The 12,357-nt window shown below is 43.1% G+C and overlaps 1 protein-coding gene across 6 annotated transcripts in view; it reads left to right on the top strand.

Annotated features, from left to right (window-relative positions):
* Positions 1 to 12,357, top strand: part of ZBTB46 (zinc finger and BTB domain containing 46) — a 48,479-nt gene that overhangs the window by 29,359 nt on the left and 6,763 nt on the right. For 5 of the 6 annotated variants that reach the window (XM_063172432.1, XM_063172435.1, XM_063172433.1 and 2 more), the window contains 4 exons: positions 2,522 to 2,803; positions 8,640 to 8,812; positions 9,962 to 10,013; positions 10,105 to 10,389. In XM_063172432.1, coding sequence (XP_063028502.1) covers positions 2,522 to 2,803; positions 8,640 to 8,812; positions 9,962 to 10,013; positions 10,105 to 10,389 — 792 coding nt within the window. The remainder of the gene's footprint in view (positions 1 to 2,521; positions 2,804 to 8,639; positions 8,813 to 9,961; positions 10,014 to 10,104; positions 10,390 to 12,357) is intronic. The other variant, XM_063172436.1, reaches the window with a different exon arrangement.

Here is a 12,357-nt window from a genome sequence, read left to right as displayed (position 1 = left end):
TTTAGCAGTAGGATGTACTGGCAGAACAGTGCAGCTTAGTAAAACCAATCTGAACATGTTGTGGAATCTGATGTGCCCTGAGCTGGGACTGGGAAATTCTCTGGCTGCTCCTGGCTCTGCAGCCTGGGCACCTTGAGCCAGTCCCCACGTCTTCCTCTGGCAGCCACCACCTGTGAAATGGAGATAAAAATAATGATCTTCCTTCAGCTGTTTTCCAGGTTACAGGAGGTGGGCACGGTACCAATGTCCTCATTAGCATTTTTTAATAAGGCTCTGCAGATTAATACCTTGCCCTGGTTTGAAGTTGTGGAAACCAAGGGCTGGTTTGTCCCCATCTGCCTCCTCCCTTCTCCTGAGCTTCTGTGCAGGAGTGAGTTTATTGCAGTGCTGTGTGTGGGCAACACCTGAATTCCTTGCCCTGAAGAGTGCAAAGTGAATTTGTGGAAGCAGCAGGTATTAATTTTGTAAGTGTCCTACCACTGGTTTGAGCTCTAATAGTTCCCTCTTGCATTAAGTAGATTTAAATCTATTTTAAACTAGGAGGCAATAAAATATTCAGGATCTGCAAAACAGCTTCTTTCTCCATCTGATAGCTCATTATCTGTGCCTTCTCTTTGGATATGGATGTTTTTCCTTCTCCCTGATAGGAGAAATGCCACAAAGGCATAAGTTTGTTGGGAAGCTTCAGCTCCGTTTGCCAGGTGCTCAGCTGGGCTTTGAGTGTGTCAGCTGTGTTTGCTGCTGCAGATTGTGGAGTAGGTAATTGCAATTTGTTTTATGCACTTTTAAATGGGCTAACAGCCCTTTTTGTGTGTAATTTTTGTTGTTTCATGTGAAGAATAGAGAGGAGTCTGAGAGTCATTTTCCTTTACACAAAAATACATAAATTATTTAAGCTGATAAGAGAGTCAAAGTTCAAACAATGGAGGCTCTTCAATTAGACCTCCCAAAAACACAAAAATAAACTGTGTTTTTGCAGAAAGGAGTTTACTTTATCATAGCTTTTTTTGTTTTGTTTGGGTTCAGTAATTGATGTATTTGTTACTAATATGTTATATTTTTATACAGTTTCTTTGTAGTTACATGTTGTAAAGTGGCTGATACATATTTTTTTTAACAGTTACACTTCAGTATAAAACCCGTCTCCTGTGATATATGCTGGGAACCAATGGTTGCTGTGAATTTTTCAGAAAGTGACCCCAGGGGTCTATACCCATCACCCCACTATTAGAGGCTGTTTATTACTGTGCTTCTCAAAACCTTCATCATGGGGAAGAAACAAAGAGTGAAAATTTGGGCTAAGTGAAGTGTTAACTTAGGGAGAAAACACAACTTAAACCTTTGAATGTCATTTCAGTACTGTCAAACTATCCTGAAATCTTAGTTTAAGATTAATAAATAATCTTATCCAGGCTGTGGTAAAATACACATCCTCTGCCTTGTCTTCATAGTGTGTGGTGCAGAACTGAAGCCCAGGAGGTGAGGCAGGAGGGAAGGGGCTGGAAAAACAGAACCCCAGGTGTGGGGCAGGAAAAGGGTTCAGTAATTGATATATTTGTTACTAATGTGTTATATTTTTATGCAGTTTCTTTATAGTTACATGTTGAAAAGTGGCTGATCAGTTTGGGTTTTTTTAACTGTAACATTTCTGTTTAAAAGCCATCATGTGATGTATGCTGGGAACCAATGGAAAAGGGGGCTGAGGGCAGGAAAAGGGTTCAGTAATTGATATATTTGTTACTAATGTGTTATATTTTTATACAGTTTCTTTATGGTTATATAGTTCGTTACATGTTGTAAAGTTTCTGATCAGTTTGGGTTTTTTAACTGTAGCATTTCTGTTTAAAAGCCATCCTGTGATATGTGCTGGGAACCAATGGAAAAGGGGTCTGAGGGCAGGAAAAGTGGGATGAGGGCAGGCAAAGGGTTCAGTGATTGATATATTTGTTACTAATGTGTTATATGTTTATGCAATTTCTTTATAGTTACATGTTGCAAAGTGGCTGATCAGTTTGGGGTTTTTTTAACTGTAACATTTCTGTATAAAACCCATCCTGTGATATGTGCTGGGAGCAAATGGAAACGGGGATAAGGGCAGGAAAAGGGGGAAGAGGGCAGGAAAAGGGGGTGAGAGCCGGAAAAGGGGGATGGGGGCAGGAAAAGGGGGTGAGGGCAGGAAAAGGGGGATGGGGGCATGAAAAGGGGATGAGAGCAGGAAAAGTGGGATGGGGGCAGGAAAAGTGGGATGGGGGCAGGAAAACGGGGAAGGGGGCAGGAAAAGGGGGATGGAGGCAGGAAAAGGGGGAAGGGGGCAGGAAAAGGGGGTGAGGGCAGGAAAAGGGGGATGGGGGCAGGAAAAGGGGGTGAGGGCAGGAAAAGGGGGATGGGGGCAGGAAAAGGGGGTGAGGGCAGCGCTCCCCGCGAGCAGCAAAGCCAGCAGAACCTCGCTGCGTTCCTGGCTGCGCTGCTGCCCCGCTCCCGCAGTGCCCCCGTGTCTCTGACCGCCTCTCCCCCGCTGCAGGCGCCGATGCGGCCGGGACGGAGCCCAGCAGCGCGGAGAGCCGGGTGGAGCGGCCGGAGCCCTACGGCAGCGTGGAGGAGGCGCTGCTGGCGGGGGAGCCCAGCTACATCCCGCAGCCCCTGACTCCGGACAAGGAGGACGCGCTGCAGGCCGCCACTGTCGCCAACCTGCGCGCGGCCCTGATGAGCAAGAACAGCTTGCTGTCGCTGAAAGCCGACATGCTGAGCGAGGACAGCTCGCTGCTCTTCGAGTACCTCCCCAAAGGCACCCACTCGCTCTCCCGTAAGTTATTCTTCTATTTTGTTTTTCTATATTTTTTTTTTTTTTTAGCGTTTCTTTAAGGGAAATCTTTAGTGAGAAGAAAATAGAGGTCACCGCCTCGTTTGTTGCTGCTGGTTTAACTCCTGCTTAATCCCACTTTCCGTAAAATATGGAAACTTTAGTCTGATGTTGATCCAGCTTTGTTGTTAACTGCTGAAGTCATAGAAGAAAATATCCAGCCGGTAGTGCTTGCCCTCAGATTTCTGTTTCACTCGTTTGCACAATGGCACTTACAAACAAAATATAAAGTATTTGAGTCGTTATGGGAAAGGTTTTGAATCCAAACTTGATTGATGTTGAACAGCTTGAAGGTTGCTCCTGTGTCTGTGGAAACAATTGGGATGTTGTTGACTGCATGATCTTTACTTGCACTTTAATTTTAGACCTGCAAGTAGTGAGCAGCTATTGATTTTGTTATTCTTGCACCTGGAAATGAATGTTTTCCTACTGGTGATCTGTTGGAGACAGCTGATGTGAACCATTAGGAGTGGACAGCTGATTTTTCAGCATATTTTTGTGTTTTCTTCATTGCAGCCTGATTCTCTAGTGCATAAAGAAAGAAATTATTAGTGTTCTATTTTAGTAATGCTCTGAGAAGATACATCATTTGTGAAATAGAATACAGCAAGCAACAGTTTTCTGAGTACTACATGTTAATTTCCAGAAGAAAAGGTTTGTCTTTATCTATGCTGAGAAAACTGACCAAGTAAATAGAATGAAAGGTCACTTAGGGATACTATTATTTTATTTTCTTTTCGTTTCCTCAATGGGAAAAGATAGATTACTTTAATGGTCATAGGATTGGAGAATGAATCACAGAATTGCAGAATGCTTTGGGTTTTAAGGGACTTTGAAGATCACCTTTTTCCAGCCCCGTGCCATGGGCAGGGACACTTTCCACTAGACCAGGGTGCTCCCAGCCCCATCCAAGTGCCCAGCTGACCCCTGGAGTTGTGTGACAAAGGGAAATAATTGCACAATGCACTGTCAGACTTGGCATCTCTTTTCACTTCTCATGTCTGAACAATGGGATTGTTTTTTAAAAAATCCAAAAACCTTGAAGTTTCTGTACCTTATTCTGTAGCTTAAATATTTGTGGGGAATGGCTGGTGCAGTGTTCTGGTTTCTTTCACAGTAACTCACTTCCCGAAGGATCTCCTGTTAAATCAGATTTAGAGGGTTCAGACTGGGCTCCAGGGTTGAAAATCCCTCAGTTGCAGGGGAGCAGCACAGATGTGGCTCAGTTCAGTGGCAGGGTGCCCTGAGCTGGCACAGGGAGGGGTGGGAGCCTGGCTGGTGTGTGACCATGGGTGATGGATGCACCACGGCTTCGGGTCTGTGGCTCCTGACAGGTGAAATCAGCAATTTCATCTCGTGTCTTGATAAATTGGAATAATGACGGGGCTGCCCTCTATCCATCATCCTTCTCCTCGTTGGAGGATTTTAGGTTATACTTAAGAACTGAAGCACCACTTGACATAAAGATAAATGTGTATGAAGCAGTCATAAATCCAGGTTCAAAATTAGAGATTTCCCAACCACCCGAGAAGCAGAGCTTGGGGATGGGCATGGTGCAGGCAGGGGACAGCTGGGTTTAAAATAAACTTGATGTATTTAGAAAAGGGGGTAGTTGATATCCCACTGAGGGGTGCCATGGCCCAGAGGTCCTGTCCAGTCTGTATTTGAGGTCCTTATTTTCCAGTCTTCTCGCTATTACTTGAATTTCGTTCAGCTGAGCTTCAATTATCTCATCTTTATGGAAGCAAAGTGAAATGCCCAAGTCAAAAGGAACACACCCTGCTTGGTCTGTAGCTCTCACAGCAGTCAGGGATGTGGCTGTGGCCTGGTAAGAGGATTTTTATAGAAGCCAGGAGTTAAGAGACATCTTTTTCTTTCATCTTATTCAGATTCACAGGTATCAATGTATTTTAATCACTTGAAAAAGATCTTGTGATATAAGATTCCCTTTTAAGTGGTCATTACTGAATACAACAGAACATCAAGTTTGATGAGAATTTTCAGTGTGTAAAATGACAGTGAAGCAAGTGGTAGGAAGATTGTGGAGATGTAAAAGCACAGTCTAGGTTGGTGCTGGCTTTGTAGGTGTTTTTGACATTTTTCTTCAAAAACAATTTGAGGATGTTGAGTCATTTTAAGTCCTGTGTTATATTAAAAAAAAAAAAAGGAGGAGTGAGTAGGTAGGAGCACAGTGAAAAAGCCTGAATTTAACAAGACAACCAAACCCAGCAGTTTTCATCTGTCTTGGTTTGAAAAGAAATGCACTAATTTCAGGGATTATAAGTGATCAGTCTCTCTGACTGTAAAGAAGTGAAGTGTTTTTTAATCTTGGCTGCTATCACTGGATTATCTTCTCTTAGAAAGCACTGCAGTACATAACTGCCTGAAGGAGCAGTATTCGGGTTTTGTTTTGATTTTTTTTTTCCTGAAGGATAAAAGACTTAATGGAGGTGGGCAGATGCAAAGAGGGTGTTAAACATGTTTAAAATTCAGATGAGCCATTTCTAAAGGGGATATTATTCTCCAGGTTAATGCACACATAAAAAGTTTTCACTTGCTCTTCCACATAATTCTTCCTGTTTTAGATATTAGAGGATATCCCAAGGTTTTCATTTTACTACATGTTCTTTTTAACTAATTCATTATCTGATCATATGAGGTATGAACTTGACATTCTGCTGGTGGAAAATGAAGCCCAGAATGTGTATGCGGGGGTGTTGTATCACTATGGTGAATTTCTGAAGCTAACCAGTTCAAACTCATTTAAAATCAGAAGGGAAAATTGAAATACCTTGCCATTTGGGTAGCACAGTTGCCAGATAACCTGCAGCTGAAGGGCTCTGAGAGTTTGATGTTCATGATGTGTGATCAAGATTGACGTTGTTCATATGCTGCTCAGAAACCTGGAACACGCAGATTTTGCAGGAAAAAATGTGTGAGTTACTCATGGGTAACACTGAGGCTGTCTGGGGAGCTCTTGGTTACTGAACCTGCCTGGTTGTTGGGGATGCCTTTCAGATAAGACACCATGAATTTTCCTGGTCTTGCCGTGTTTTCCTGGTTTGTCTCCAAAAGCAGGTGGTTGTTGTGTGATTTCCACTCTGCTCTGCAGAGCTCCTTGGTTTAATAACGTGTCTTATTTCATTTATGAGCCTGAACTTTGGTAGCATTGTTCCACATGGTTACATCACACAGCCAGAAGTCTCAAAGGCTTCAGTCAAATGTTTTGAGATGGTTTTGCCAAGTATAACCAAGAGAATGAGAATTTTAATTTTCATCAGAAAATGAGGTGGTTAGCTTGCATCCTTGTTTTCTCATTAAAAAAAAAAGAAATTTTTCAGATTGTTGTAGGGGGACAACTGCCTTAAAGGGTGACTTCCACATTTCAGAATAGCACATTTGAAGGCTTTTTTATATGTCTAAGTTTGGCTTTTCCTGTTTACCCTGTGGCATCTGAAACTGTTTATAGAAGCAATTCCTATGAAGCTTCCAGTCCAAGTGATTACGTGGTGCACAGAGCCCTTTTCTTTTGGGCAAACCAGCTAATAGGTTATTTTTAGTTAGTGGTTCATTGGAGCCAATAATTTATCCTTGCACTGAATGTTAAGAAATACATTTTACACAGTGGTCAACTTTCCCAGGAAGAAGTTAAAGGTATTCAGTTTGGTGTGGAATTTTCATACATGGTAAAAGAAGATTTAGGGGAGAATGGATGCAATTTTAAATGAGATGTAATTACTTTGCCTTTCTCTTTTCCACAATATTTTACTGTCCAGCTGTCACAAGAATTCTGTATACACACAAATATTGCTAAACCCTTGCTTCATTTTCTGTGTGCAGAGCTGACTGAAGGAAAGTGGTTTTGATTTCTGATTTAGAAGTTAAAATACTTTTGCTTAAAATTCATTTTAGTACAAGTTTAAGAGGGAAAAGGGTTTCTCACAGTACAAGTCAGAATGGACATAAATCTGTGTTCTTGTGTACAAAGTGTGGGTCATTGATGTGGGTTTCTCTCTTCTTGTGTTACTTGCAGTTGTTGAAACCAAATAAATACTGATTATTGTTTGAAAACTCACCTTTGTTGTGTTGTACATCTTTGTGTGTTTGTATACCTTGGATGATAGTTTATTGCTTCTGTGTGCTTTATTTCATTGCCTGTTCATTAGCCTTAGCTTTTGCTTTAATGCAGAGGTTTTTTTGGAACCTGTGAAACTCTGGGAAGGTGCTAATAAAGAATTCATTAAGCAAGGCCCCACTGGTTTATCTTTACTGTGTGCTAAAATACCATTAGTTCAAGGAATTGTAACCCAGAGATGCCCTTGGGGTGGTTTGAATCGGTTTGGGATGTTCAGGGGTAAAGAAAAAGAGTCTGTGTCTTTGTAGGCAGGAATTCTGCTATGGACTTGTAGAGCTGGATTCCTGGTAATAGTTTCTAGCAGGAAATACTGATAAATTCCTTTTTCCCCCCTGAATTTTTTCCTATCTTGAATTTTTGGCATTTTGTTGTCCTACATTAAAATGACAACAGCAGCAGATGAGCAGCACCTGAAGGAAACCTTGGAGCATTGTTATCCCAGCTGAGCAGCATTAACTCAACTGGGAAAGATATTGATCTGTCATCAAAGCAGAGGAAAGCAAATCAAACATCCAGCTTGTGGCACAGGAGCAGAATTTCCTTTGATAGCTGATAAAAAAGTAAGGTTTGGGATTGTTCACATTTTGAAACTTGGTGTGGTTTCACTCGGGTGCTTTGTTGTCACCCAGATCACAGCACATTTTATTCGGACACAGTGTAAACTGTGACTTGTTGTTTGTAGCTGCATTAAAAAGTGGTGTTTTTATATCCCTGAAGGCTTCCATCAGACTGTTTTTTGCTGGAAATGGAAAAGCCTTTAGGGCATAGAGTGCTTTAAATATGAATTTGTTTATTTTATGCCACATTTGCTTCTGGTTTTGCCGCCTTGCATTTCAAAAAGAACAACCTGCTCAGTATGTCATTCCAATATTCCGTCAAGGCATGTGCTAAAGTTTGTACTATAATTTATAATGTACAGTGATATTGATGACACAACCTTTATTTGTATTTAGCTTTGCCATTGATCCTCAGGGCAGTTTCTGGAATATTGTTTTCCATTTGGCTGCTGCTACAGTGTAGGTGAGGGCAGACACAGCAAGTTTTCCTTTTGAATTATGGGAGATTTTTAGACTGTAATGACTGTCAGGTATAATCGAACAGTTTTGTACAAATATTTGAACCTCCATGCTTGCTAAATAGAGAGTGACAGGAATCCTTTTTTCCATCTTTTGTAAAGCACTTTGAGATCAAGTACTGACAGCCTGATATTAAATAAACCACCACGGACAGATCTTGAGATCTGAACCTGTGACATAAACTTTCAAGAAAGTTAGTGGAATGAAGCTTGATATTTCCTTAAAGGTGGAAGTGTATGTGCTCAGAATGATGCTTCTCCAAGAGAAATGTGGATATTTGTCCTCCACTGTGCTCCTTTCTCCCGACGGACTCTGTAGTGACCGAGCCCTGCGACGTCACTCCAGTACACACAGACATTTGGGTGGGGAGGCTGTTTAAAAAAAAAAAAAAACAAACCAACCCATCAAGCAGAAAGACCAAAAGGCTGGCATCCCTGTCCTGCTGCATTCCCTGCCACTGACAGAAGATGAGCTGCGAGTGCTGGGGCGCTGCCTTTGCGAGGCCGTTTGTAAAGCCACCAGCTGGTGCTCGTTCTCGTGGGTGAGATTCGTTTCCTGTGTTCCCCAGGGCCTGGCACCAGCTCGAATCCCTCAAGGGGTGAAAGTGATGGCAAAGTGGAAGCACCATCCCCCCCGCTGCCTTCAGCACACCTTGCCACTCAGAGCCCCACCAGGATCTGCTCTTCTGGTGAAATGTCACCAGAAACTGGGATAAAAGGAGAGGTGCCTTCCTCAACTCAGGTAAGATTGAGAGGGGGGGAAAGGGGGAAATACAAAGAATTTGAAATGCAAAGGGGACTGTTTGATCAAATCCTCCCCAGTTAGGAGTATTTTGAAAGACCTTATACTTTAATCTGTGAGCCTTTTTAAAAAAAGTACAGGTTGTTTTAAAACTAGAAGTCTGTTGAGGGTCAGGACTGGTGCTGTCCCAGTTTTAGTCTTTCTGTCTTACCTCAACAGAACTTCTGTTCAAAAACCTCTAGGATTTTTTAAAATATGAATGCCCTTTTAATTGTAAATCCCTTCATTTGCACAACATTGCACACTAGCATGTAATAATGCCATGAGACCTCAGCTACCCATTGCTCACTTCTGGTGCTGGGCATTTGGGTTTCCTGTAACTGTCTACATTCAGACAGAAGTGGGCTGGCTCTCTCTATTACAGAAGTCAGAAGTTTGACCAAAAATCCATAGCTTTCTGCAGCATTTCTTACTGTTAATATTTTTGAATGATACTCAACTAAACAAATGGGTGGAAAACAGATTTTGCTTTGCCATCCCCATAGAGCAAAGTGAGCTGGTCTGCACAGACCTGCCGGGTCTGCAGCATGCCTCTGCCTCACACAGGGCTGCCATCTGCCACACACCGGCATATTGCAAAGAATTTACAAGAAAAAAAAGATAAAATCAGCTTTTATTTAGAATTTGGATCAGCAGTGCCAGAGGGCATTGCAGAAGGGGAGCTATGCAGAAGGTGTTTGTGTTCTACAGGCTCTTCTGTGTGGAAAGGAAAAGTACCTGTGGAGGACTAAGGGAGAATTTTTCAGTTCTGTTGTATCAACTAAAAATATCCTGTCCAGCATTTCCCTGGCCTGAGTGGGAGCTATGGGTGCTTAGTAAGACTGGAAATTGAGTAGTTATCCAAGACTTAAACAGGGATGTTGATTACTGCCTTCAAAACACCAAATGATAGGGTGTTTTGAGGCAAGATAAAGGCCCAGTTCACTGCTCTGGCAGTGAAAGCTTTGTACAGGCACTTTGAGCTGTCAGGTCAAACGACTGAGCCTCCCTTGGAGAGGGGATGAAGGCAGTGATGGGAGTCAGAGCTCTGCCTATGGGACAGCTTCTTGTCAATGCCTGCCCTAACTTCCCTGTGCTTTTCCTTTCCAGGCTGCCTTTGACAGATTGCTGGCACTTTGGCAGTTTGATAACTCTGACTCAGGTAAGCAGAGAGAAAAATGCACCTTTAAACTGTCGTTATTTTATACCAGAAGAGGCTGATCCGTGCGTGTGTACCCGTGGTCCTGTTTCAGATTCCAGTTTCCCAAGGTCTGAAGACACAGACATCACCTCTGATGGGACCTTCCTGGACTCAGCCCTGGCCAAGAGGCTGACCTGTGGCTTCTGCAGGAGGGTGTTCCAGCGTGCTGAGGAGCTGCAGGAGCACATCCACGGGCACGCCTTCTCCATGCTGCTCGACTGCTCCCAGCCCGGCCTCACCGCCGGCCAGCTCGGCCGCTTCCAGTGCTCCAAGTGCCCCGCCAGCTTCACCCTGAGATCCAACATGGAGCGCCACGAGAAGACCATCCACTGCCACTGTAAGAAGATGCAGTGTCCTCTCTGTGCCAAGCTCTTTCGGGACAAGACAGACTTGAAGCGGCACCTTGTGTCCGTGCACTCGAGCGAGCGCGCCTTGCTCTGTCTCTGCTCTGGGAAGGGCTTCAGCACCCAGAAGAGCCTCAGTGGCCACCTGAAAATGTGTTCCCTGGGCTCTGCCCACCTGGCTGGGCTGGAGCTTTTGGACAGTGTAGGGCCAAGCCAGGATCCTGAGGATGCATAGCTGCTGCTGTTGTTGTTGTTGTTGTATACAAGATGCTTCCTTGAACTAGGAAAATCAAATTGTGCCATGGTTCTTGTGCTGCAAATAAATGTTCCACAGGTGTAATTTCATAGAGTGACTCCCCAAAGGTGATCAGTTGGTGCTGTGCTGGTTCCAGATGCTGTGTCACTGCAGCCTTGTGGCAATTTTTGTGCAAAGATAACTTTTTTGAGGTCCATAAAATGGGCACTTCGGCTGTTTTATTGGAGTGTTCATTCTGTGTTCTGACACTGCCTTGAACTGCCTTATCAGTTGATCTCAAAGTGCTTTATAAAAGAAATGGGGATGTTTTCCTCCAATTCCTCTGGAAAATAACATCCCTCAGGTTGTTGGAAGTGCTAGCAATAGAATTAATAATAGAATTCAATTCTGAGTTCTGCTCTAGTGCTCTGTCCATTAGACTATTTGGGCATTCCAGGGATTTTCACTGTGAACTTAGGAGCTGTGCAAGCACAGGGTTGCTGTTTGTAAAGTGGTTTTCTATATCTTTCAAAGGAGCAAAATATACTTCTTGTTCATATGTCCAGTAGGGTATGTTACTTGGGCTTGAAAGTTGTTGCAAGGCTTGCATCTTTTATTGATACTGTATTTCAGTACTTTCAGGGCTTTTTTTGAATAACATGCTGGAGTTTGGCTGTGGTTTGCAGGGATTCTGTACATTTTTGTGACTCTTTTGGTTTATACACTGTAATTAAGTTAGCCAGGCTGAGTGTGGTGGTGTTGAAACAGAGGAAGGAGGCTTTACATAAATTCAATTGTAATTTGGGATATGCACACAGAATCAGTAATGGCTGCTCCTGGTGGGTAGAAATCTGTAATTCCTATTTCGTTCTATGAAATTCACTTATTTTTTAAAAAAATTAAATACTTCTGTGTCTATTGCTATATATTTACATACAAAACCAGATTATGGTAACTGTGAAATGAAAGTAGCATAATTAAGAGCAGTGCTTCCCAGCTGCTCTGTGTGCAGCACAGCTTGTCAGCATGTGGGGTTTCTTTCCTCAGTGTGAGAGACAGCTGAGGAGAAAAAAACCCAACTTCCACAAATGTTCTCTGGAGTTCTTCAGGGAAGTTCTTTCTCATTACACTGTTGCATCTCAGGGAGACAAAATTGAGAAATAGTTGTGCACAATGTGGACTTAGTGAGGAGCTTCTTCCCCAGCCTTTTCCCGTGGAAAGGTGAATGAGAGCCCACCAGGACCTGCTGGACTTAGATTTGTGGAGGAGGAACAGGAGCTCTGCTCCACCTGATCCTGCTGGGAGCTGGAGCTTCAGGGACACAGCTCCGTGCCACACCAGGACTGGGAAGCTGGAGTTTCCCTTGCTTGGCTTAGCTCTTACCCTTCATTTGATCATTCTGCATTCAGAACTGAGGATAAGTTCCCATGTAATCACTGTAGTACACTTTAATCATTTGGGTTTAGATGTTATGCTTTTTGCAAAGTCAGGTTCGTTTTTTCTGCTCTTGTTCTCGTTGACGTCTTTGGCATGGGAGATCTCAGCTGGCTGGGAGTGTGTGCAGCTTTTAGTGTCAGCTTCCCTTGTGACAGATGTCAGAGTAATTGCCTCATGATTTATTTTGCTCTTAAATAATCAGCTAGTGAGAAAGGAGAAAGCTGAGCCAGAAAACAAAGTTGTAACCTGATGAATCTTATAATTTGGGAGCAGCAGGGAAGGATTTGTC

This window comes from Melospiza melodia, chromosome 19 (genome assembly GCF_035770615.1).
Source record: "Melospiza melodia melodia isolate bMelMel2 chromosome 19, bMelMel2.pri, whole genome shotgun sequence".
NCBI lineage: Eukaryota > Metazoa > Chordata > Aves > Passeriformes > Passerellidae > Melospiza > Melospiza melodia.
The sequence above is the reverse complement of the archived record's forward strand: the minus strand, read 5'-3'. Positions and strand labels throughout refer to the sequence as shown.